At 42.3% G+C, this 27,478-nt stretch overlaps 1 protein-coding gene across 3 annotated transcripts in view; it reads right to left on the bottom strand.

The window, feature by feature from the left end:
• The window catches only part of nahoda (DOMON-like domain-containing protein nahoda), a 309,215-nt gene that overhangs the window by 120,250 nt on the left and 161,487 nt on the right, over positions 1 to 27,478 (bottom strand). For all 3 annotated transcript variants that reach the window (XM_083115355.1, XM_083115356.1, XM_083115357.1), the window contains exon 3: positions 4,619 to 4,689. In XM_083115355.1, coding sequence (XP_082971481.1) covers positions 4,619 to 4,689 — 71 coding nt within the window. The remainder of the gene's footprint in view (positions 1 to 4,618; positions 4,690 to 27,478) is intronic.

Raw genomic sequence — 27,478 nt, 5'->3', positions numbered from 1 at the left:
CTATCGATAAGCCCCCTGCTCAGGCTCTACACGCCCACTAGGCTCGCTAGACAGACTCGCGTAATCCGCTGGAGATGTTCCGAAAGTAATTCGAGTCTACAACTTCCCTTTCGAAGTGTAACATTGTTGAACTCCAGTGAAAAGAATTGTCTGCTTGTGGCGACCAAAGCCACAGCTGCGTGCTGTTGTATTTTATTCGCTACTTCCTGAAAACCATTGTTGTGTAGTAAAGCAAAAGACTGGAATGTCCATAGAACCACTATGAACGAACGACCTAAACGTAACAGTACAATCAACGAATTTGGTAGTATTGTTTAATTTATACAGCACTCATTTTGATATTTTGTAAAATTAGAAAAGCGTAACTTTCACTAAGAAGAAATGAAGGCAAATTAGTCCCTTCATGAAGTAATAGAAAGCTCTACTACAGTAGAAAACAATCGAACAAATGTCAGTCAAACTGCTCCTTGGACAACAATGCTTTATATACACATAAAGGAATGCAGCACTAAGTGAGGCGATTGCAAAATAAACAGTAGACAAATTACCCATCAACATTTTTATTCAGTCTGTTTTTCATGATAATGAATTCAAAAGACATCAATAAGTAGTGGTCAACATCTGCTTCGTAAAACACAGAATGATGGACAATTTGACTATTATTATCTTTGCTGTTGGTTGTACTGGACGGAAGCTTCGAGAACCAGACGGGCAAGAAGTGTCAGTTCCCGACTGAAGCGCACCGGGTGGAGAGAATCTTTTTCACCTTGACCTTGGGTTCACAACTGATTTGCTGTGAATCGTAGTTAACAGGTGGCTCCGCCTTCAAATGCAATATTACGTGAGCTGAAAATAAACGCTATGGAACCACCCACGCGTCACGCTTGCTTCACTTCTTTGGTATACAAGAGGACGGAGTGGGGCAGTGTAGCCAGATCGAAAGATAAATTCCGAAACTAATTGTTCGTAGCCTGGTCAAGGGAGTCTGTAGGATTTTGACAGGGAGAAAGAACTTCTCTCTTCCTAAATCTGAAATTGGTTCTACCACCTGCTTGTTTCGCACACTCTGTTTGCGTAATCACCAATTCTCTTAAAAATGCAGACAGGATCATTGGTAGCGAATATAGAGGGTCGACATGAAGAAAACTGCGTTTTTTATGTGTTTGTGGTACTTAAACGGCAGTGTAGTTAGCACAGTCAAATGAAAGGGCAAAACCCCGCCACTGTCACAAGGATGATACAGTGGGATCCATTAATATTACCGTGCAAATTGTCCATCACTATGTTCGTGCACTTTATTTGGCTCAATAAGAACTTCCAGAATTAAAAGAAAACTCAAAACATAGTTGTCCAGTCCCGATTAGCCTTACTGTGCATAAAGTGAACTCAGAACTCCAACTCGATCAATCAATCAAAAACTACCGAGAGGGGCCACACTGATTTCTCACCTCGCTCACACTCCTGGAACTTTGCATGCCAATCCGTTTCAGAAGACTGTGAGGAAATGGCGAAGCTTTGTCGTCAAAGGGTGCACCCTTCATCATTCCACCGTAAGAAAAAACTGAAGAGCTTCATATCCTGACTGAACAGTTGTTGTTTTAACCTTGGGAAAGGCACGCTCACCCAAGGGGCATTTCCCACGTACACGTCCGATGACACTGCAAATCCTGAAATCTCCCACCGAGACCCATTAGGCCGCCACCCTTGCTTTTCCAACAAGCGATGACGTCACCTGAAGAGACCTATAACCAAAGCTTCACGGGCGACATACGCAGTCATCATCATGTGCAAAGAATCGGGCATATCGGAAGCAACTTCACTGCCTATGACAACGAAAGTTCTTTATAAGGAATTTTACGTCACATTTCTATCTCTCTAGGTTAAACGCGGCGATGGGGATGAATTATGAACTGATTAAATAGATGCGCATGCTATTAGAAGACATTGATTGATTGATTGAGTTGGTGTTTTAAGTCCACTTTATGCACAGTATGGCTAATCGGGACTGGACCTACAGCTTAAAGTTGGATTCCAACCACTATGTGCCTCCACCGGTTATCGAACCAGGGACCCCTTGATTACAAGGCGACGACGCTACCACTGCGCCATCGGGGAGGCCCTTATGTCCAGATATTAGTATACTATTTAAATCAAGAACACTTAGGTGGGCAGGCCATGTGGTACGAATGGGAGAGGAAAGAAGAGTTTACAGAATTCTTGTTGGGAAACCTGATGGTAAGAGACCTGTAGGAAGGCCAAGACGAAGATGGAGGGATATAGTTCAGATGGACCAAAAGGAAATCTGTAAGGATGGAAAAGATTGCATTGATCTTGCCCAGGAAGGCTTGTGTTGCTGCAGCCATGAACCTTCGGGTTTAAGAAGGCTAGAGAGAGTTAGAGGGCACCAAGAATATTCTTTTTTTTAAACTGAGCCATTATTATTATTATATTAACCTTGCAATGGCCGTTGATACTTTTCTAAACAAGTAATTTCTTTCAGTTGACACCAGTAGTCTGAAACCTAAAGACAGCAGCTTCAGATTTTGCTGGGCGACTGAAATATGATACCTTAATTCACTTTAATGCATCAAACAATGCATATATTTCTCCATAGGTTTACTTCCCATAACCATCGCCAGGGTGAGCAATGCATATTGATGACAACTTGCGTTTTGCATGACTTAGGAATCCGCAGACGTGACTTCTTAGGCCCTGATAAACCGGAACAAACTGCTGGACTATGTATCCACATGCAGGCATTCATCTCTCTCACACACACACATACATACACACGCAAAGACACAGCTCTTGAGGTTTTAAAAACAATTAAAGCCACTCTTACTTGCAGTGCTCGTAAAAGAAAATTGAATGCACTTTACATCCGGGAGCTTAATGTGTTGTGAGTAGAGCAACATATGTTTCGTGGTGAAAGTAATGGGTGAACAATAAAAGCACAAAGACTTCGTTCACCAATGTTGTACAAATTGAAACTTATGTTAAACATGAAATTAAATACAGACTTCATTGTATTATCATCTCGTCTAATATATAAAAAGCAATAATATGCATGTATGCCACTCTAGGAAGATGATAAAATTCAAGTATAATTCCTGGTTTTCAAGGTGAACTTTCCCAAAATTCAAGGCTAGAAGGAGATGTTTTCTCCATTTCAACCTTACTGCCTCTCACCACCCAAACACAAATATATTAACAATATAAAACGTCCGTGCGATTCCAAATTATACAAAAATTCTAATTCAATTCAATTTGCAACGATACTTCACACTGAATGTACATTCTTCACGCGAAGGATGAGCAGACTTTAACACAATTTTAAAATTAAATTGCAAGTCCTCAGCGCTCAACTGGTTTTCATAATGATTATACTTACATTGCAAGAATTAAACAACACAACTCAACTTCCAAAATATTATTTCGCTTTATAACATTTGATATAAACTCATTTTCGATTTCTGACACAAGACAATTTAAGTCAATGTTCTTACATATAACAAAAACGAATCGAAATCAACAACTTAAAACAAATATCGACATTGATACAGCGTTCTTAATCTCAATAGTTCCCTGTTAATTTTATAAACTTGTACGCAATAGAAATCAAGTAAATATTAGTTATTTGTGAATGTAGTCACAAATTAAAACATTAAAAATATTTAATTTAAGATGCGGATTTTAGATTTGCCATTTCATATACTCAGACTCGAAATACATCTACAAACACAAGTCACGAAAAATTGTTAACTATATAAGAAATTCAAACTTAAATTTACCTAATCAACTACAGGATATCTTGCAATAATCGTCCGTCTGTCAAATAAATTGTTCTGCAAACACTAACAAAGTAAACGAATTGAGAGAATTATGTTTTATCTTCCATGCAGCTTTCTTCTTCTTCCTAGATAAAAATAAAAGCTAAACTGTGAAAAACTTGCCTCGGGGCGATTATAAATACGTATAAATTCAATGGGAATTGGATTAACAAAAGTTGCAATTTTTCACGTCTACGTAGAAAAATGCACGCACAATTCCCGGAATTACCTCTCGTCTACTAATATACAGTAGATTAAAATGTTATTGTTAAAAAAGCCAGATCTATTATGGGAAACCTGATACGAAGATGGAAAGCAAGCAGTAATTTGGAATTTTTCATCTTCGTGTAGCGCTTAGGCAGTTCTTAGAATATGCATGTCAAATATGGCATCCATTAAAATTTAATATAAATACATTGCTACTTGAAAGTGTTCAACGCACGTTTTGTATATTTATGTGAAATAGTTTTAAAAATGTATTATGTGTATTTTGAATACAGTAACCTAAGTGAAAAATTTATAAATTATGTAACCAAGAAATATATTCTGTCAGTTTATAGAAAATAAATGCCTAGGTTAGGCTTGCTAGGTAAAGTTAGTTCTCTTTATCATAAATAATACCTTTTTGGTCCAGCGACGAACATTTGCAGTGTACTAATGGTAAGAGAATTAAACCTAACAACGAATACATTCATGAACGGTTACGTCAGAAGGCAAAGGGCGGGGAAGTTGTTTGAGGTTTGTGCGATAAGTGAGACAGGCCTAGAGAACAAAGTAAATCTACTTACCCTGTGAGGATACGCCAAATGCCACGTCACGTTGAAGGTAGATCCTTCTTTTAGCGTTGTTCTGATCGATCCTGAAAGAGAAATATCAAATTAGACCTTCATATGCAATTGTATCATATTCATGCATATATATATATATATATATATATATATATATATATATATATATATATATATATATATATATATATATATATATATATATATATATATATATATATGCAGGGATGTTAGCAATCATTGGATGAATAACTTCTTTTGCGTTACTTATTAACACTTAGGCCAACACACAACTTGATGAAATGAAGAAGGAAACACAATGCTTTTCTAGGCAGGCCATGTCGCACGAATGGGAGAGGAACGATTTTACAGGATTGTTGTTGGGAAACCTAATGGTAAGAGACCTGTAGGAAGGCCAAGACGAAGATGGAGGGACAACGTTGAGATTGACCTAAAGGAAATCGGTAAGGATGGAAAAGATTGGATTGATCTTGTCCAGGATAGGGACAGATGGAAGGCTTGTGTTGCTCCAGTCATAAACCTTCGGGTTTAAGAATGCGCGATGTGCTAACCACTCCGCCACCGGAGCCGGCTTATGTAGATATGATAGTGAATGTAAGATCAGTGGGTAAGACCAAAAAACCTGATGAAATTATTCAGATTAGCCAATACACATTAAGCTTATGAGGTAAATATATTTTATGCACTTTGTTGAAAGCTTCAACTTTTTATATGGCTTATAAACTAGTGGTTCATGTTTATATTGCTTGATGAAGAAAGATATTGGGGATAGGAGTAATGAAGCATGACGTGTGCTGATTTAGTTATAAGACATTTCGAAAGCCTTTAATTGGAATGAGTCAAATCGCTTTCCGCTTGAAGAGCTGGCCAAATCCGGTATACTTATGCAAAACAGCAACCGGACACGTATCGAAGGCAGGTCTCCGACAGGGGGTGCTCGTTGCTATGTGAAGTACGTATGCATTACGTCATCTGGGAGGATCGGGTTTGACGGTGCTCGTTGCTATGTGCAGTAAGTTTGGTGCGGGGTACATTAGCTACTAACACGTCGCAAAAATCGGAACAAGCAGGTTGTTGATTTTGTAGCGTTCGATTTATTTTTATTGTATTTTTGTACTTCTAGACTGCAATCATGTCTAATTGTGCTGTAGCAAGCTATGAAAACTATAACCAGAAAACTAAAGGAACTGACATAAAATATCATAGAGTTCCAGTCGATAATTGCGTAAGTAAACAGTGGATTCATGCTTGTAGACGAAATGTAAAAATTGCAAGTGTCCAGTGCCAATTATTGTGAAGAAGACTATGTGCGAGATCTAAAAGCAGAATTTCTGTATTTTCCACCAAAGAACGTGCTGAAGCCAACTGCAGTGCTATCGCTAAAATTACATCCAATTACTTTAGTACCAAATAATCGAGGAAATGGTGTAGTTCTCCTAAACACTTATCTTCACAATATGCTTCGCTTGTAGGACGTGCTGATAAGGTTTGCAGAGCTGTACGCTACAAAAGACACGCAATAAGGAAACGTGCCCTAAACAGGCTAAAGACTATGCTGCCAAAAAAGTGAAAAATATATAGACGTTGGTATATACACAAACTGCAAGCAATGTTTCGTTGTTGGAAAACATATTCGATCTATTACAAAGGAGAAATACACATCTGCATAATGAAGCAAATAAATTAAAGATTACAAACAACCTCTTTCAACCGCTTTAACCAAATAAAAAAGTTCAAAATCTAGAACGTAACCTAACCGATAGTACTACAAGAGAAGTCATCAATATCTTGAAAATGTGTTCAACTAGTGCGAAGTACGTAGTGAGCCTAACTGATTTGTTAAGTACATTTTATGTAAGTCGGATTTATAATTATTAACAATTTCATTTAACACAGACCGATGCGAATTGTGATTTGTATGTTCACATTATTGTGAAAAACGTTGTCGGAAATGGGCATTTCGAAGATCGTGTACTAACTTTCACGCTATTCGAAATGAAATTCACTTAGTACATCTTCAATTCGAGTTACATAGCGTTGTATGCACGATGGTAAATATTGCATAAGTGAATATTACACCCATCATTAAAATGTTTGCAACTTTGTTCAATTTTGGTATTTCACAAATATATTGTGAATAATTTTGTACCCTTGTACTCAATATAAACCAATGGATGTTACATTATTTCCTTGTAGTAATTTTCTGTCAAAAAGAGCAAGATCTAAGATTAGTGTAATGCAAGTTACTTCGTTAATGTACAAATGTGTTTCGCATATCAGCCTTGGAGTATATTTTCCGGTTATACAACTCAGACACACATGGGAATGGTAATGGAAAATCTGCGGACAAAGTCCTTTAACGAATAATAATTCGTACACTTGCACGGTCAATCATTGTGAGTTCATGTAACTTTTCTCCTTTATTGTTTAATTAAACTAAGATATTTTCATCGATATTCTCAAAGCGTTTCATTTACCGTGTGATCAAAGATCTATTTCTATAGGCTTGAATTAGTAGGTTAAGACATTTAAGTTTGATGTTCCTAGCACTCATCAAGTATTTCGAGTAGGTCAACTTAGTTAAATTAGTACTGTACACTTTGACTCATCTTCTGCACGCGTTTGTATGTAAAGTTCTTAATACGGAAAAATACTTTTTAGAACTATGACAACGATAACTTGCAGCCAAATTTGAACCAGACAAATTAAAAATATCTGCAAATTACAAACTGGAATTGCGTTTTCAAAGTCTGAAACTACTATCTTACAAACTATTTCACCATTCTTCCTCCACATAAAACTTTTCAAAAAATTTTTGCATGTGGAACTTTGATCCGTACGTAAATTATTGTACAGTAAATAAATATATGAAGAAGGTTGGGAATTCTTTCGAATCTAGAGTAAGTATCAAATGCAGAGTAAAATTTTATCTAGATTGTATATTGCTTCTTTCATTTGATAACTTCAAAAATAAAGTTACATTATGGTGAATGGTAAAGATTGGATTTTAAGTATATCAGTATAATTTTAATACTTTCTGATGTTATGTAAAATTTGAAATGTTCCTGGAAATGATTGCAACGTTCTGAATGAATAAGAAGGAACTATTTAGTCAGAAAACTAAATATTAGGCATTTGTACTTCGTTGTGTTAAATGTTGTAAATAGATTATACCGGACTACTATAGGATTAGAAATTACGGATATTCAAGTTTGGACTCCAATTAAAAGTTAATCAGTAGAACCACATAAAAACGAGTTACATCAAAATTCAGCTTATTCAATTCTGTGTCAATCTATAGTTACCTATTTATTTTTTATTATGCCTTCTATTTTTATTATCGTGAGAACAAGATAGGATTATTTTTTAGTTTGGCAAACTATCGCTCTCTTTGAGATTCTATAAATAAAGAACGGGTGTTTTTTTATTTATAGATTATATATTATATAATTTATTTATTTATTATCCAAACTCTAATATCCATAATTTATAATCCGAAAGTACTCCTGTGACGTTCTGTGAGCCCGTAGTACTTCGGAGGCCTCTGTCGATCTCCTTGGTCGTAGTGCTTAGCACATCGTGCTTCGACGCCAGGGATCCCGGATTCGAATCCAATCGGGCAAGATATTGATTTGTCCTTAATGGGAAAATTGAGAATTTAGTAAATGTGATAGTATATGTGAAAACAAATATTGATTGATTGATTTGCTTTATTTTACTTCGCTTCGTGTGCCACTTTTGGCTAATTTGCGAAGATAGGGATGAGTGATGAAATGATGAATGAACACTCACAAACATCCATGCCCAAGCCAGGATTCGAACCCAAATCTCTGGCGTTGAAGTGCGATGTGCTAACCACTACGCCAAGGAGGCCGGCTTGTGGAAACAAAGAAAGAGATCCTCTTATGGATTTTCCTTTCATATTTAAAGAAAGACAAAGGCAAAAATAAACCAAATCTGTCAATCAATTCTTTCTTTGTAACTCTTTCACTATGCAATTCTTCTTTAGCATGCAACGTTTCTTATTAAAATCATAATACGATTTATGAAATGATGAAATCTGAAATTCTAATTAGAACACGGACAACCTTCTTTGTAATATATCGATCATGTTTCAGAAAAATGAATTTTTACAATACTTTTGCACGTTCAATTTTCCCCTCTTTTAAAAGTAGCATGTTTTAATTATGTTACTAATCATTAAAGGAATACCTCAATACCATCCCGAAGTATGTTAATTACTATTTACCCCTCAAAGTAATGAAACACTTTCCCTCTCTGAAACTCGCATAGAAATGATAGCGGCCGTTTGCTTCTGCCAAGCCCCAAACGAACATAACCGAAGGGGCACCGAGCATAACCGATCCTCCCACATGACGTCACGCGTTCGTGCATGATCGGCAATTTTCGGATGGCGCTACCTTATAGTATATTAAGTTACCTTGGGTCTCCGATATGACGCTTCAAGGTATTTTATTAAGGAGTAGGATACCCGATTAATACCAGCTCCCGACAGAATTGTGACGTCACCTGGAGGAACTCTACAAGACTCTGCACTCAAATTCAGGTGTTTTGGCTAAGGATTTATCGTCGATCTCAACCACCCTCCTTCTTATTACAATTACAAATCGCGGGATGTTAAGAAACCAGCTCTACAATACGGTTGATAAGGAGTTTAGTGCACGTCTCACTCAAGGCATTGGAAGCACGGTTCCGTTGAGGAATACGATTAAAAATTCCTTCGTGTTCAACGGTGATGATTCTGCATTTGTTACTTGAGGAGAAATTATAAATTTCTCGCCATATTTGCTCAATGTTAGTAAAAACCATTCGCTTTCAGTTTAGGTGGAGTTGTAAAAATAATGGGGTCCTTCAGTGCTGTCGACAGCAGTAGAAGTACAGTATGTCTTAAAAGTCCCCGTACCCCTACTTGCATGTGTCTTGTTCTTTAATTTTCAACTTTACATTAGCTTTATACTCACAGGACAATTCGTACTGAACTAACTCAAACTGTTGATTACAAGCCCTAGGTCGTTCATGACGCTTATAAAGTACATGTTGTAGTACAAATTATACAGAGCATTACCTGACATTCGCTACGAGACTCGGCGGCAAGCGGCCCGGCGTCAGCGCTTGTCTTTCCCGGTGAACGGGTCCGCGACAGTCGCACGCTACAGTCTGTTTTTTCTCGCTTTCTTTCCCTTTCTGTTGACGTTGCAGAGTGACGCCAGTATAATCCTCCCACGGAAGTTGTGCTGTGTCGTGTCCGTGTGTTGAAGATTGTGGCTTAATATGGCACCACAAAAGTTTACATTACAACAAAGGATTTATCTTGTCGAGTGTTACTTCTGAAAGAGGAATTGTGCAGAAGTGCGACGACGTTTTGCAACGAAATTTCCAGGTGTTCCCGTTCCACATACGACCACTATATTAAACCTCGTAAAACGTCTTAGAGTAACAGGGTCAGTTCTGAATAAAAGCGGAAAGAAAAACCCACGTGTACTTACTGAGGAAAAACTCGATGAGATAGGACAAAGCTTAGAACAGTCTTCTCGGAAATCTATCCGCCGCCTCACAAGAAACGGGTGTTTCAAAAACCCTCTAGGTTCCCCGATTTGTCACCCTGCGATTTTTATTTATGGGGAAATCTAAAAAATAAAGTATACAAAGACAATCCGTACACCATCCGTGAGTTAAAAGAGAGTATTATACGAGAATTACAGTAGACGAACTTGCACGTGTAAATGCCAATTTCCTTCAGAGATGCCACTAATGTGTTGCAGCAGAAGGACATCATTTTCAACACCTTCTGTAGTCAAGGTTAGTACACAATATGAAAACTGTAATTTTAATAGCAGACTCTAGCGACTGTCGCGGACCCGTTCGCCGGGAAAGTTTAACTACTTACTCATTAACAAAATCACTTGTGTGGAAATCCAGTATACCCAAGGGCTAAAGATATCGTAGGTGAATTGTCCATCACACATACATTTGTTTTCAAATGAGCTGTGTATAAGAACTATACACGCTGCCTGAAAGTTGTGTATCAATCTGATACACATGACCTGCGACAGGAGATACTCTGGGTATTATTAATGTTTGATACACATGGCAGTTCAAGTGTTAAAATAAAGCATTGGCTGTACAAAAATTAGCCGTTGTCTTAAATTCTCAATTGAGCGAAACGAATGAAACTGAGGATTAATGCAATTATCATTCTTTCATTCAGAGTACCGCTTTCCTTTCCGTTCTGAGCACTGGACACCCCAGTTATATCTCTCCTAATCTTAGCATTGTCTTGAAGTCTCCATGGAAAGTGATCTTCTACTCAGATTAACATCTTGCTGGGTACACCACATGCATCCATACCCAACAGCCACCACATATTTTCTCACTAGTTTCCCATCGTTATTTTAACGAGAAGGACAATGGAGCATCGTGCTTAATGTGCCATTAAGAAGCCAACACGGGTCTACGTGCAACACATACAATGGTGCCGGAAGTAATGGTGTGAATGGATTATCAGCGTTTAGTGACGAAGCCGGAAGAAAGCCATGTTATCGCTTTCATCCATTAGGCCGTCTGTCTCATTATGGAGATTGTAGTCTTATACGGGGATAAAATTGTATGGATATTCACAATCACACAGGCTCTCGAGAACTGATCTATGAAGAGGTGTTGCAAGCTTTGAAATTGTGAGGGGACAATGTTTCTCCTCATAAATTTCTATCTTTACGTATAATATTTAAGAAACTAAAAATTAAAATATACGAAACAGTAATTTTGCCTGTAGTATTATATGGATGTTAAACTTGGTCTCTTACATTGAAAGAGGAACATAAATTGAGAGTATTTGAAAACAAAATATTTGGCTATTAATTTTTTCCGTACTTTCAAATGAGCTGAAAATAAAATGGGGTTTCTATTAAAAAAAAAAACTAAGTTTGTGTTGAAAATCGTACTTCCTTACGTAGTTGAACGTATTGTGTCCACTAATTTCATGAGCCCCTCTCATACCTATATATATATATATCTGCGAAAGCAGTTTTTCAATATTTGTTGTTGTTCACGAAATGTTTCAGGTCGCAATGTTAGATGAGACACCTTGTAATGGGGGATGAGATTGTAAAAACTGGTTCATAGATTTGAAAACCTGCCCCCACTCCAAAATAAGTTCCGACGTCCCTGTCGTAAATTTTTGCGTAAATGTTTCACATAAGAAAGTAGTGCAGTGTCCCGGGTTCTGAAACCGAAAATGAGGCTCGGTGAGGCTCGCCTTAATGGATTTCTCTCGTAAGGCATGAGCCTCATTTTCTCGCAGTGTTGCCAGCTCACCCCAAGAATATTTCACCATGTGATATTTTACAGGCGAAGCTAACCTACAAATGGGAGTTGGCAACACTGGCAACATCAATTGCGGTTTAGTGTTGCCAACTCACCTCAAGAATATTTCACTATGTGATATTTTACAGGCGAAGCTAACTTTAGTAGTAGGTGGAATGCTGCGTTCTGGAAGGGTACTTTGACCTACTTTTTATTTTCGCAGTGTTGCCAGCTTCTCACTCGAAAAAATCACCAAGGTTTTTGTTTTTGGGTATAACCTAACCTCAAGCAAAGAGCTGGCAATGCTTGAGGCTTTCTCGCAGTGTTGCCAACTCACCCCAAAAAATATTTCACCATGTGATATTTTACAAGCGAAGATAACCTACGAATGGGAGTTGACAACACTGGCAACATCAATTGCGGTTCAGTGTTGCCAACTCACCCCAAGAATATTCCACCATGTGATATTTTACAGGCGAAGCTAACCTACAAATGGGAGTTGGCAACACTGGCAACATCAATTGGCGATCAGTGTTGCCAAATCACCTCAAGAGATATTTCACCATGTGATATTTGACAGGCGAAGCTAACCTACGAATGGGAGTTGGCAACACTGACTAGTGGAACTAGCCGGGTTCACCAGCATCAATTGGCGATCAGTGTTGCCAACTCACCCCAAGAATATTTCACCATGTGATATTTTACAAGCGAAGCTAACCTACGAATGGGAGTTAGCAACACTAGCAACGTCAATTGCGGTTCAGTGTTGCCAACTTACCTCAAGAATATTTCACCATGTGATATTTGACAGGCGAAGCTAACCTACGAATAAGAGTTAGCAACACTGATTAGTGTAATCAGCTCAGTTGAGCGCCATCAATTGGCGATCAGTGTTGCCAACTCACCCCAAGAATATTCCACCATGTGATATTTTACAGACGAAGCTAACCTACAAATGGGAGTTGGCAACACTGACTAGTGTAATCAACCCGGTTCTGCGCCATCAATTGCGGTTCAGTGTTGCCAACTCACCCCAAGAATATTTTACCATATGATATTTTATTTCCAAGTCCCGGGGACACCAATGTATATCGTGACTTTTGTAAACCTCTCTCGGGAACGATGTGCCACACACACGCGCGCGCGCCTATCGGCAGATTACGTTTCGCGTATTTATTCGTTGCGCTGACACAGCGTGATGAGTAAATAATGCATTTTCTCATTTCTGAAGTACGAATGCACTTTATCGTAATCTTCCAAGTCCCGGGGACACTAATGTTTGTATATCGTGACCTTTGTAAACCTCTCTCGGGAACGATGTGCCACACGCACGCGCGCGCGCCTCTTATTATTTTCGTATTGCGACGCAAGCAAACAAACAAATAATTTTTTTTATTTTTTTAGGATTCCTAGCCTCTAACCTCGCCAGGGTGCGTGGTGCTCAACCCAAAAAGGTTCTAACGGCTGTGGTTATGGATAACCACACCTCTGTAAAGTTTTCATGTGTTTTTTTTTCTCTCAAACTTCCATGAAACTCTACAGAGGACCTCCGTAATGCATGCAACGTGTACTAACGACTCTAGTGTTATTTGATGTTGTAATATTTTTGGATATAGAGTTTTATTGTGAGATATGTTTATTATAATATTTTCTTGATGAAGATGGAGAATGTGTGTGTTATAAAAACTAAAGTTGCATGCTTTTTTTTTCTAGTGTGTGTTTGTGCTTGATGTTCGACAGCATCTGAATCGATAAAAAAAAGAATTTTTATTGTTAATTTTCTCATGTAAAAACAACAAAATTTTGTGCAAATTCTGATTGTCTCGTGCTATAGTGCAAAAAAACTGATGAAAAAAAGATATTGTAACTGATAATTAGTGAAATTGACATTGTAACTGATCTGAACTAGAGAAATTCGTATTATTATTGTGCTAGCACAAAATTTTTATTGTAACTGATTGTGCAAGAAAAAGATGTTAAACCTGTTAAAACTGCTCTGTGACCCTCTCGTTCTTCACGTCGTAGGCGAAAGACTTCTCTGCAATCAGGATGACGCTGCACACGGTGTCATCGGGCAAGGCTTCGTGGAACTCGCAGACGATCTTGATGTTGGTGCGATCGTTGACCACCACCTGCCTCCTCTTCGTCGTGTTGATGACGAACATCGGCCTGCGGATTTTGAATTCGCTGGGCGTGTAGTACATGTCCACGTTTCCCTCGGTCACGCGCTTGTAAGCCGTGTAAGCTTCGTAAAGTTTGAGGTAATCGTCTTTGGTCATGTCGAGGTTGTAATTCTCGCGCGGGAAGACTTCGTTGCGTCCATTCTTGAGATAAACGTTCTTGATCTTGCAGTCGTCGAACTTACTGGAATCTTTTTCCTGGTTGTTATCGCGACCGGTTTGAAAGAGCACTACGACGAAATCTGGCATGTCGAACTGTATGTTGTTGAACTGAGTCGTCACGTCGAATTCCATGTGACTTCCCGACGCCAACTTCTGTACGCACTGGTAACCGTGAAAGTGAATCGCCACCTGCGGACTCTTCAAGATCTCCGCTTTGTACTTGAGGGCGTAGTTCGTCTCGTATTCCACGATCGGCATTCTCAATTCCATGCTTCGGATGACGCACTTGGCTGCTTCGGGTAATGTGTTGGCTATCGGCGTGCCGTCGGCGTTCAAGTTGGTGTATCGCATCAGTGCGCCGTTGTCGTTGGCCGCTCTTCGAAACGTGACGCGCAATCCTCCCTTCCACATGATCTCTTTGTAGTCGGAGAAGAATCCCGGCAGCAGACGCATGGGAAAGAGCACCGTGTGACTTCTCGTCGATATTTTTGTTCCCGCTTCGAATCCTCCCGCTTGATAGTATGCCGCGTCTGTTTTGGATAATTTCAATGTTCCCACTGCCGTCGACGTGATGCCTGGATAATCGATTCTGTCGATGACGGTGTTGTGTTTCCTCACCTCCACCTGCGAGAACAGGTGAGGCACGAAGTTGTCCACGAGTTTCAAATTTGCATTGGGTGGAAACGCTTCTCCGCTTTCCTTTTTCACTACGTCGAATTGAAGGTAGAGGTCCGCTCTGTGAGGATGAACAAACCCGTCCCCTACGTCCACGTCGTATTCGATCTCCCTGTTCGCTTCGTTGAGATTAGCGAACGTGCGACGGTTCGGAGGGAAAGATTGCAATTCGTAACTTTCGATTTGTTCCATTTTCACTATGCGTGTTATTTACTATACGTTGATCTCCACGATGGCCGTCGTAGTGGCACCTGCGAAATCCACCACCTCGTCTTTCTCGTTCGTCACTACCAACTCTATGTCGTCTATGCGGTTGCGACATACTGGAAAATAGATCGGCGAAGAGGGCGTGTAGATGATCGGTTCCATGAATTCGGAATTGGGTTTGAATGTGGCGATGATTCCCGTCTGCTTGTGACTTCCCAGCAACCCCCCGTCCGAAGATTTAGTGATCATTCCTTCCGCTACGTTACAGTGAACGTTCAGAGTCTCTATGGCCAGAAATTTAGGAATGTTTGCTGCCGTGTGCTTGATGCCAGCTTCGAGTTTGGTGTTGTTCTCGAAACCTAAAAGTTCTCCCATGGTGCCCAGGTCCACGGTCTCCGTCGCCGACACGATTTCCACTCTGTGCGTGACCGAATTTTGAGAAAAATACGTGCCTTTGGGTAACTGAGCTTGCAAAGTGGAAAGATTGTATTGGCCTGGCGTGACGACGATGTGTTCGTTTCCGACACTAATTTTGTTGTTGTGCTGCGTGACGTTAGGTATGAGGTACATGCTGTAGAATGCACGCAGAGCTACGGATTTAGGATAGACGATGTCGTCGTGCAGCGTGAGTTTCAAGATTGAAGATTCGCTCGTGAGATGGAACACGCCCATCGTGTTTAAGATTCCACAATGCTTTCTGAAAATGATCCACCGACGGGTTATTTATTTTAGACATGTATGCGAGAACAGAAAGGCAAAGGTGGCCGCAGTTAACATCGGTGAAACCCTGGATGCGTTTGTCATTGTAGTAGAGGTTGGCAACACTGAGATACTTCACCAACCTGGCAGGCGGTGTGCCACCGAACGAATCGAAAACAAATGCATTGTTATCGTCAATTTTGAGGTAGCATATCCAATGTGTACCAGGATTTTTGTAACTGTCCAGGTTGACCACGCCATACTCTTTTTTCTTCACAGCAGAGGGTAGAGAATCGGACATGAAAACACCCCTGAAGTTCCTTATTCCCAACAGTTCGATCAGAGATTCAATATCGAAGTTGGACAGGGCTTCTTCTTTTTTTTATATTTCTTCAAAGCATCGAGGTTGCTTTTTTGCTTTTTGGTTATACCTTTCCCCTTTTTCTCCATAGCCAGGTTGTGACGTTTCTGTTCTTCCAATTCCGCTTTGTTCTTCTTCGAGTCGATGACAGTTTTTGCGATGGCGGCGCTTCCGCCGGCCAAACTTCCAACGGCCCCCAATGCCGCAAGGATGGCCGGGATGCTGAATATGAAACCTCCGATCTTTTGCTGTTTCCGCGAACGCTGCAAGCGTCTCAATTGAGGTGTGCTGAGAAGTAATTTCATTCCGTGTCCTTTCGTCAAGCAAGAACGTTTCTTCTCGCGTTGTTTCTTGGTGAGTAACCCATCGAGGGCACCTAGATTTTTCAGATTGGAGTAAGGTATCTGGTACACGACACCCTTGGGCTTCATGTTGATGCTCTATATGTTATCTTCACGGTATGTTATTTATATATATGTTCTGAGATTTTTTTGTTTTGTGTAATTTTTTTCGGTATGTTATTTATATATAAATGTTCTGAGATTTTTTTTGTTCCGTATAATTTTTTTCAAGGATATACTCCGCGCAGAGCCCTTACACAAATTCTATTACGTGCTTTGTTTTCTTACCAAGAAGTTCCTTTGTACCCTTGTACACGATTTGAGTTTTGTTCTCGATTAAAATAGCTAGCTTCTCGTCGGATAACATGTTAGCGTATCGATCTGGTAAAAATAGACTGTATTGTGCGTTGAGCAACAGACGCGCCTTGGGACCATACTGGGTAGAAACAATTGAACCGGAAGTTATCGTGTAAGGTTTGTCCACTTCCAATTCCTGAATTTTTACATACTCTACTGACAAATTTAGCATTTGTTTTAATGCTTGGAGGTCACTCATTTTTTCAGTTGTCATATTGAAGAGAAATTTTCAGTGTGTGTGTTAGAGAAATTTAATTTTTTTCACAATGTGTGTTATTTATATATACACTGAAGATTATTTTTTTTTCACGATGTGTGTTATTTTATATATATTTTTTTTTTCACGAGATTTTTGTATCGAAGATTTTTTTTTGTCTGTGTTAGAGGAAGAAAGTTTGTGCTTCGGAAAATGCGATGATGTGCGTGATGATATCTTCCGTCTCTTGTTTCGACTTATGCCAATCATCTGTGAATCGTCTTCTCCCCTGCCTCGCCTCATGCAGTTCATCTAACCTATTGTTTAATTTTTCCCCTGCGGTCGAAAAAAGAGTGTCGAGATCGTCGCACCTCATGCCGCTAATTTCCCGAAGATAATCCTTGACAGCCATTTCACAAGGGATGCGAAATTCCGGCGTTGATCTCGCTATGATCAAAAATTTTCTTATATCCTCACAATCTCCGTTTACTGCATGTTTGAATATTTTACACAGTAGTTCGTGTGGCAAGTCGGTTATACCAGACATGATGTTTTTTTTTTTACTGTATGTTATTTATAAACCCCACCCAAGTTTTTGTTTTGTGTTCATGGCTATGGTGGTGCCCAGTGCCGCAACTCTTTCTCCCAGCGATGCGTCTCTGCTGACGAATCTTTCGAAAGCTGCGTGCTCTAATTTTCTGTCTGCTTCGTGACGTGCATCTAGATCGGTGCGAGTGGTGTTGTAGGCGATGTCGTGATCTTTGCATGCGGCGTCCAACGGATTTACACCCTTGTCTCCTCTCTCCAATCTTTTCTCGAGTTTGGTACCCGGTCCGCAGTACTGGTAGCCGGGTAAATGCATCTCGAAAGGTAACTTGTTGATGATGTCGTTCACGAGTCCCTTTCCTTCGACCATGTTCCAGAATCTCGGAGGCAGCGTGTTGATAATTTTAATGAGGTAACCTATGCCCTTGTCGTCGTTCACGATGAAGTTGGAAAGTTTGGCGCTGATCATGTCCACAATTCCTACCTTCTCGTTGTAGAAATTACGATTGCCTGCATTCTCCTCTCCTGCAATAACCAACAATCGGTCTATGAGCTTGCGCACGTCGTCCACCCACACAAACTCTTTGGGTAGGGTGTTGTAGAGTTTGACGCCGCTGCCTGTTTTGACCTGGTTCCATATCGGCTTGATGAGATTTCTGTACTTCTCGCCGCTGCTCGATTTCACCCTATTCTGCGAGGCGTCGTTGTTCTGGTACAAGGCATCCGTCATGATCAAAATTTCCTTGTAACTCTGGTAATCTTCGTCGGTGTAATCTTTCGGCTGCTTTTTGGCAACGAGTTCCCACAGTCCTACCGTACCCGGATACCTGTTCCAACTATCCTTCTCGCCTAAATTAACTTTAATGTCGTTGCCTTCGAAGGTCACCTTCGATTTTCCAATCTTCCAAACCACACCGCCGCCTTCGTTGCTCTCCATGCTCGGATACAATCCGAACACTTCATCCTTGTCGAATTTCCCCGTGCTCAGGTAGTCTCGTGCCAAAGGTCCCAACTCGATCTTATCCAAAGACGACGACGTGCTACCTATGGCTTGACGTCGTGCCGGTACGTCCCTTAGTTCGAACGGCGTCGAAGGAATGCTCGAAATGGGCGTGGGTACGGTGTAACTTTTAGCTGCAAGTGGTACGAGTTCGTTGATCAAATTTTTATTTTGTTCCGTGACGCCTTTAATTTCTTTACCTAGATCGCTGATGGCGTCGATCACAGGTTGATCTTGACGTTTCTTCTCTTCGTAGAATCCGCGATTCTCGGATTTCCAACCTTTGAAGCGTTTCGCGAGGTAATCGCGAAGCTTGAGATTTTCGTCTTCGATTTTTCGTTTCGTCATAACGTTATTTATACACATCGTTTCTCACAACGTTGCAACGTTTAGAAAGTCGTTGATTTTGTTTCTGTATTTTCCGTCGTTGGGTTTCCTCGTCATGTCGATCGTCGCGAATCCGAAATCGTCACTGTTCCAACAGTGGGAGCAGCAGCGTTCCGAAAATTGATTGTAGTTCATGTCTCCGCCTACGTAGTCATCGTACGCGTGCTTGAGGTTGGTGTGATCTTGACGAAACAAACATATGAAATTAGCGTTGTCGCGTACTAACTGTTTTGGAATTTTGGAAAACGTTTGAGCTAGGAAGAAGCAATCCATTCCTTTGTGACGACCTTGCGTGAAAAAGTTGCGAATTTCATTTTGATTTTCCAGGATGACATCGTCGAACACAACGACCGAATTTTCACGACAATCGTCGAGTGGTTTTATTTCCGAAGAGAACGTTGCAATGTCCAGACCATCGTACAGTTTCATCAGTTGCTGGTATTTCGCCTGTTCGAGACTTTTCGAGAACACGTACAGGTGCCTGTTCTTCCAATCTAACCAATTCGGTGCGAGGAGAAAATTGTCCACGAGCAGTGTCGTTTTCCCACACCCCGAAGGACCTACGATCAGACAGCGGATGCTGTCGGGAAGCAACTCGCCGTTCCTTTTCTTTTTTCGATTTTCCGAATCAGGTAGACGTTTCACGACATTCCACGCACTCATAGAATCACTTCGTTTGAATCGATCCAACTCGTGTCCGGAAGTCCCAGCCATTTCACCAAAAGTTTGTCGCCTCTCTTACGCAAAACTTTTTCGATAAGGTACGTGTCGGGGTATTTAGTTTTAGAGAGTTCCTCCTCGTAGAAGCGCCCCAATAAAATTTCACCGCCACTGTCCTTTATTATATACGTGTGACGGTTTCCGGGTAGAACTCGAACCACGGTAAAAAGTTCCGTGCTCCAGTTTCGTGTGAAACCCCTGTCGAACGTTCGCTTCAATTTACTGACTCTCACCTGGTCTCCAATTTTGTATTTAGGTTTTTTTGTCGTGGGCGTGTACTTTGGACAGTAAACGCTGGAAATTAATCGCTGCTCGTCGGACTTGGTAACGTCAGCTGGCTTCATGCCTATCGTTCTGTGTACCGTATCATTATAGGTATCGACGAGTTCCGGCAAGATGTCAACCCATTTGTAATTCCCCCGAAGGGTGAATCGTTTCCACATGTGTGTTTTCAAGGTTCGATTAAATCTTTCCACGATGCTGGCTTTGATGTGACTGAAAGTCGAATAATGTCGAATGTCATGTTTTTGAATAAACTTTTGGAATACCGCATTGTAAAATTCTTTACTGTTGTCTGTTTGCAAAAACCGCGGTCGTCTGCCGCCGCTTTCGCGAAAAATTGTCTTGAATGCTTCCGTGACGCACATCCCCGTTTTCGCCTTCAAAGGTAGAGCCCATGCGAATTTCGAAAATGTGTCTATGACTGTGAGGAGGTACTTGTTGCCCTTGTTCAATTTATGTACGTTTTTTAGATTGCCGCTGCTCATCTCCACGAGGTCACTTTGCCAGAGGTCGTCGATGCCCTTGGTTACCACCGCCAAACGTTCGTAGTTGCGGCGTGCAGGTTTATGCAATTCTTGGACGATGGCTTGCCTAGACATTTTTTTAGAGATTATGTTTGAAGAGAAGCACCAGCGTGATGGGATTCAAAGAGGGTGGCACCTCACCTGTGTTTTGAACGATCAGCTTATCGCCGGCACTCACGTCGAAAACGGTAAGATCTTCGTCTTCGTGTATTTCATATACGTTGCGCGTTTCGTTCCAACGTGCCAGAGGAATGTTTCCTGCTTTCTGAACACCACGATTCGATATTAAGGTCATGGTGGGAACGCTAGCTTTTCTGCCGTGAGACCAGTACGAAAATTCGTTTATCTGAATCGTGCCATCGAGGAGAAACTTGTAGTACGGATGATAAGGATGCAACATGTACAGTTTGTTACCTTCGACGAACGTGGAGATTCTCTGTTGATTGGGTACGCTGTTGATTTCGATGGCTTGCAGAGAATGCAGTTTAGCGAATTTAGTATCGACGCTAACGAGGTTGCTGTGAAGCTGTCCCAGTGTATTTTGTACGGGCAACAAATGCTCGACTATGGTATCCGTTACGGTAGAAAATGACGGTTTGATTTTCACTTCCACGTTCAACTGCTTGTAGTTTTCGTTAAGTTCTTGTAACTTGGCACCGAAAGAGGCCAGCGTCGATTCCTGCGTAGATTCCAGCACTCCAACTTGATCCCTGATGTTGACGACAATACTCTGAAGGTTCTCGACTTGATTCAATTTCGAACTTTTCTCGGTGAGATCGTTCACGATGCTTCGCATCTCGGTAAACTGCGTGTGAAGGTCTGCGACGCTCTGCGAAGTGGGTAGTGTCGACACCAGCGAAGCAAGTTCGTCTCGAATCTGTTCCACGTTCGCCGTTTCCGTTTCTAGTCGTTTCAGCATACGTGATATGTTCCTTTTTAAAGCGTGTAATTCTTTGGAGGTGGGGAGATTGGCCACCCTACTCTCGAGATCGCTTAACGAACTTTTGATGTCGCTCGATTCGGATAGTGCCGTCACCGCCGTTTTCAATTTTTCCAAATCTTCGCTCGAAGGCACGCTCGTCCGTAACGATTCCAAGTCACCCTGTATGTTGTCCAGCACGTGATGAAAATGAGCAAGATTGGATTCGACGTTCAAATTTTCTAAATATTCGATCTTCTGCTGAACCGTGCTTAACGTGTCTTGAATGCTCGTTAACGCGTTCGCTTCAGCGTGAATATTTTTAATTTCTTCGTTGATCAACTCCAGAGACGCCTGAAGCGTAGCGATGGTGGTTTGAATGTGTTCGAAATCTTGATAAGCCTCCAATTGAATTTTTATGTTCGCAACACTTTTGCCGATGACCTGCAGTTCGTCTGACGATGGTAGGTTCGTCATTGTATCTTCCAAAGTCTGTAACTTGGATTTAATTTCTTCCAACGTGCCGGTGAATTCTTCTTGTAATTTGGAAACAACGACATGCAAGCGTTCTACATCAATATCTTTCACGACAGTTTGAAGTTCAGAGAAATTCTTTTCGATTGCCGAAGTTCGTTTTTCGATTTCGAGTTTCAATTTTTCCAAATCTTCATTTTTCAATTGAAATTGCTGTAATTTGGCCAAATCATTTTGAAGCGAATCCACGCTCAACTGTATATTTTGAACGCTGTCGTAAGAAGGTACGTCGACATAATTTTTTATGAGCGTTTTCAGTTCGGAATCGATTTTCAGAATAGGGTCGAGACATTGCGTTTGGAGCGTAGCGATCTCGGACTCTAAACTTTTGTTTAAGGTCTCCTGCAAAGCGATCAAATCGCTCCTCAACTTTTTAATTCGGACGTCCAACATGAGAATCTCTTCTGCGTGGTCTACACGCTTGGTGTTGCCGAAAATATCATTAGGCATTTTGGTTAACGGTTATTTATAATAGGATAGACGATTCGTAATTCTACGAAGAGAGGAACGAGTTTGTCGTAATCTCCCAGGAGTTGAACGTAAAGATAATCTCCTGCGGAAACATCGTACGTAATGTTAGAAAGCATCTTGTCGTGCTTGATTCGAAAAATATTTTTGCCGGTAGATATTTTGATTTCGCCTACGTTTTCCGGATTCACGGTGATTTGAAGTTTCCCACCGATCGGAATTTCGTAAAAATATAAATTGTTGTTGAAGATGTAAAAAGTTTTGTCGACGTCTTCATCCAATTTCGTCCAAATGCTGTTGAGATGAATGATCAACAGACCGTTGAGTTTAGGTAACACGGAAGGTAAGACTTCATGATCTGGTATGGACGGTGCAGTTTCCATGATGATTTTTTTTTTGAAACCGAACAAGTTCATAGGCATGCTGGTTTATTTGCACTGTGTGCAATTCTTATTTATTTCTAAACGACGATGTCCCCAAGGCAATGTGTGGATTCCACACTCGAGGACGCACCTCTTGTCGTCGTTGGGATCCAGGGCAATCTTCCTCACCTTGTTGGTGGTCAACACATGGTCGACGCTCTGGATGCGCTGTTCTGCTCTTAGAACCGACGACCTGGTTTTGAGGCAATCCACGAAGTCCTCGAATGTGAGATGCTCCCGAACCACCTGTCTGCCGACACCCTTGGCCTTTTTGGTAACGCTGCCCTCGGCTTTGATGGTATAGGCCTTGGCGCGAAGACCTGCAAACTCGAGAATCACGTCTCCGTCCTTCTCATCTTTGAGTTTGCCAGGCTCTTTTTTGTTGCGGGCCAGGATGCCGTACTGGTTCGGCTGGGGATAGCCCGAGGTGTCGAAGAGGTTAACCAAAGATGGAACTGTGGCTATATCCCCGTATGCGTCGGCTGTGCGAACGTGGTACACCAAGCTGTCCGTGTCCGTGTAGAGAAGCGAGATGTTGTGGCCGTAGTGTGGACGTAATATATCGTAGTACGTCTCGAACATGTGGAGCTTGCTCAGATCCAGAACAGTGGCTCCAACATAGATGGGCTTGGTGAGCCTCACCTCACCTTGCTTCATGTGAATCAGAGCCAGCTGCTCGTTATAGATTGTTCGAGACTTGAACAATGGACTTGCGACAAGCTGACGACATAGCTCTTTCCTCGTCACCAATTTTATGTCCACGCGATTCCGTACATTCTCCATGGTTTTGCCAAACACCGCATTATTCATAAGCTTGAAGAAATCCTTATCAAGCTCGGACGTGGCTGCGGTGCGGTGTTCAGTGTTAACATCAATATATGGACGCAACCATGGAGAATGCTCGAACTTGAGGATGCGGTGAACTGCGTGGACCGCGACCCCTCGCTGCATCAACCACCGGAGATTCTGGTAGTGCAGGATGTAATTCTTCTTGGGTTCGAAATCCATGACGAGCTTCTTCTGGTTGGAAACAGGTGGACACTTGAACTCGGGTGCAGGGGGGAGATCGCAGAACAAATCCTGCAGCTTCTCGGAGAACTCAAGGTCCACCTCGGCGAAGAACCCATGTTCCGAATCGTCGAAGCTTTCGATGTCGAATTTGGAAGGATCGGCCCACTCGAACCCTCTAAAGGGGAGTGGCTGCATCATGGAGTGCCCATACAAGTTATTCACGTCCGTGTGCATGATGTAGCTCGACGGTTGGGTGGAGTCGTAGCCAGTAGCCATGTGATGGTTGTTGGCGCGCGCGTGCCGTTGCGACACCTGGACCATTCCACCCCGCACGGCGCGTTCCACAAACAGCATCATGTCTACGTCCGAAAGAAGCTCCAGCTTGATTTTTGTCACCAGAAACATAGCTGACCACGCCAGTCCGGGGAGACTATAGAAGTAGGCGGGGTCCAGCTTGTAGATGGTCTTCGCAGTTGCACGAAACGCCTGGAACACATCGGCGAGGAGCGTCACATCAAGTCTGAGGTAGGCGTCGTGGTAGTCTCCGAGAGTTCGACAACCTAGCTCGTGCCACATGGACTGGGCGTGATGATATTCTTCGTCGGTGATGTTCGAGCCTCGTAGCTGACTGTAGAACTTCGCCTGGGGAGGTAGCGACGTCTCCGCAAACTTGGTAGAGTCGGTGACGTATTCGTAGGGGTAGACCCCCTTACGCCTGAAGAGACCGGCGTCCAAGTTCGGAAAATTCGCAGAGGTAATAAGCATTTGTTCGTTGCTCAGCTTCCCTGCAAGAGCATCGAGGCTAGCCGGGAGAAACCTCAGGGAGTCGAGGAAGCGAAGCTCGACGGTAGAGTCTGCTCCCGGGATCGACACTAGTTTGCTCACACTGATGTAACGCTCCTCGTTCTGGGCGAGAACGTTAATTCGCATGTCGTCGTACCCAAGATGCTTGATCAGGTGGTGAAAATCGTACCCCGAGCCGTTGTGAAAAAACACAGGGATGAAGCGTGGGTCCCGGGCCATACGGTTGCAATCATTGCACCAAGGACCAACGTACCTACCGTTAAAGTGATCGTGGTGTCGGACTTTACGGTTGTTGGCGGTGTACTCCTCGTCGCAGACAGGGCAAGTGATGGCCTCATCGTGTCTACGTTGATCGTCGGGGGACAGTGGGAGCATAGACTTGGGAGCCAACAGTACCTTCCCTATCTCGATGGCCTCGACAACCATCCTCTCGAGGAAGTGTTTGGCTGCGTCGGGACTACGGTACACGTAGGGCTCGGCGATGATGTGTTGGTCTCGTCGCACCACAACGTATGCGAAACTGGATGCCTCGTGGAGTTGGTAAGGGGTGGTGGAGGAAACTTCGGGATCGGGATCGCAAGTGGACAAGGGTTTGAGGAAGGCCTCGAAATCCGCAATGATGATAGCGGGGTGCTCCACCATGGCACCGTGCATGTGGAAACGCTCCACGGCGCCAGGTTTGGGTAAGACTATCACCTCAGGCTTGTTGGCATTACAATAAAGTTTGTGGCTAGTGAGCTTCTCGGCAGCGATGTTGCGACCTCTGATGCGCTGGTAATCCTGCCGTTCTCGATTACGAAATATAGACAAGCACCTGGGACAAACTTCTATGTGGGTTTTGTCTTTGCTCAGCTGGCTCGAAACAAGCCGAGAGAGAGAACGGATGAGGGTGTAATGGTGGCGAGTTTCATCCTTGATGAGCAGAAGGTGAATTTCCTGCGCACCGTCGTCGTCTACGTCGCTCACCCGAATGGGGTACACCACATTTTCGTCGGTGGCGCCATAAACGTTGATAGCCAACCGAGGGTTGTGTGTACGGGCCTCAAACTTGTGAATGTCCGAAAGCGCCACCGGGTAGTCGATCCCAGCTATCGCATCTTCCAGCTCTGGCTCGTAGGGTAGGTAGTGGTTAACTCGGCGTGGTTGGTTTTTCCGGTCGACAGGGTGTAATGCTGCAAGCACCGACCAGAGAAAACACTTGGCGTCACTGTTTTGAATGTTCAGGACGGCCTTCTTTGCCGCAATGGCAGATGGTAAGCGGACGTAGCTGGAGGCGGAGAGAGGCACAAACTTGCAAAGTTTGACGCGCAGTTCGTGAGGCTCACCACACAACGAACCCCCCGAGCCCTTGGCTTGATGTTCCTCCTGCTTTGCCACCAGCTCCTCGGCAAACTTGTTGTAGATGACTTCGAGGTTGTCGACATCCGCCAGATGCAGCGTCTTCGCCTTGGTGTTGTGGCAGAAGCTGTAAATTTCATCAGACGGCTTCTTGTACCGACAACGTAGCGATGCGTAGAATTTGATGGAGTGCGTTGCAAGCGCATCGCCGAGGATGGAAATAATTTGGGCTTGTACGTTCTCCAAAAAGCTACGCGCGTCGCATGAGTCCTCCGAAGTAAGGGGAAAGTCCTCTAACAAACGCTCGAAAGCAAACTGGTTCGCTTTCGCAACAGTTTTGAAGCGCTTGGCGGATAGTGGCGAGTCGGCTTCCGCTTTCCTTTTGGTTGAGCTGGTCGACGGTTGAGCACCAGATGTACTTTCGCTTAGACAAGTAAGCTTATGCTTCTTGGCATACGCAATTGTAATGTGTTTATTGCATCCGGAACACAGTTCGGTGGCAGCCAAATGCTTGCCTGGCACGCAGGTGCGACAATGTCTTGCAAAATTTTTGCTTGATATAGTTCTTTTACACACAGGGCAACTTTTCATGGAGCGCATTTTTTTCGGGGTATGTTTATTTATATGTGATCTGTTGGTGGTAGAGTGTTGTCTTCCTCAAATATGTGCTTTAATCAACCCTATAAAAAAATTAAAAAAATATATAAGAAAAATATGATTGTAGATAGAAAAAAATAAATATTGTATGCATGTGTAATTCTATTTAGCTTATTTTTGCTAGACACAAATCTTCTTCAGATTTTATTGCCCACTAATATATTTTTCTACCAATCTAATAGAGGTGTGAAACTATGAAAATGTTCTGAGACAATCTTCTCTAGAACATTCTTCCCCAAAGCTAATGTTAACAACCTGTTGTAACCTAAGCATCGTGTGTATTGCATCCGGCGAAGCCACGCTAACGCCCAAGCAGCTCGCTATTATGTACCTGCACGCTCCGGATGTGCTGACGATCTTCCATCCCAGCTCGCTGTTGTGTGCCTGCATGCTCCAGATATCTAATAATCTTCGGGCATCTCGCCCGCTCTGAAACAAAATATAAACAAAACAAATTGTATACGCCCAAGCAGCCCGCTATGATGTACTTGCACACTCCGGATGTTGGGGGTAGGTGTACTGACGAGGCTTGCCGTTGTGTAACTTCCGTCGTCCCAAAGCCTACGTATTGTTGAATTTGCGTTATTGTGTCAACATTGATAGCACACGCAGAGAGGAGAGGGAACAAAATTGTAGTTTTTCTAGATGTGTTTGCGCCATAATACAGAAATAAAAAAGAAGCACGCGCGCGCGTGCGTGTGGCACATCGTTCCCGAGAGAGGTTTA

This window comes from Lepisma saccharinum, chromosome 30, assembly GCF_977018435.1.
Source record: "Lepisma saccharinum chromosome 30, izLepSacc3.1, whole genome shotgun sequence".
Taxonomy (NCBI): Eukaryota; Metazoa; Arthropoda; class Insecta; order Zygentoma; family Lepismatidae; genus Lepisma; species Lepisma saccharinum.
This window is presented reverse-complemented; position numbering and strand designations above follow the sequence as displayed.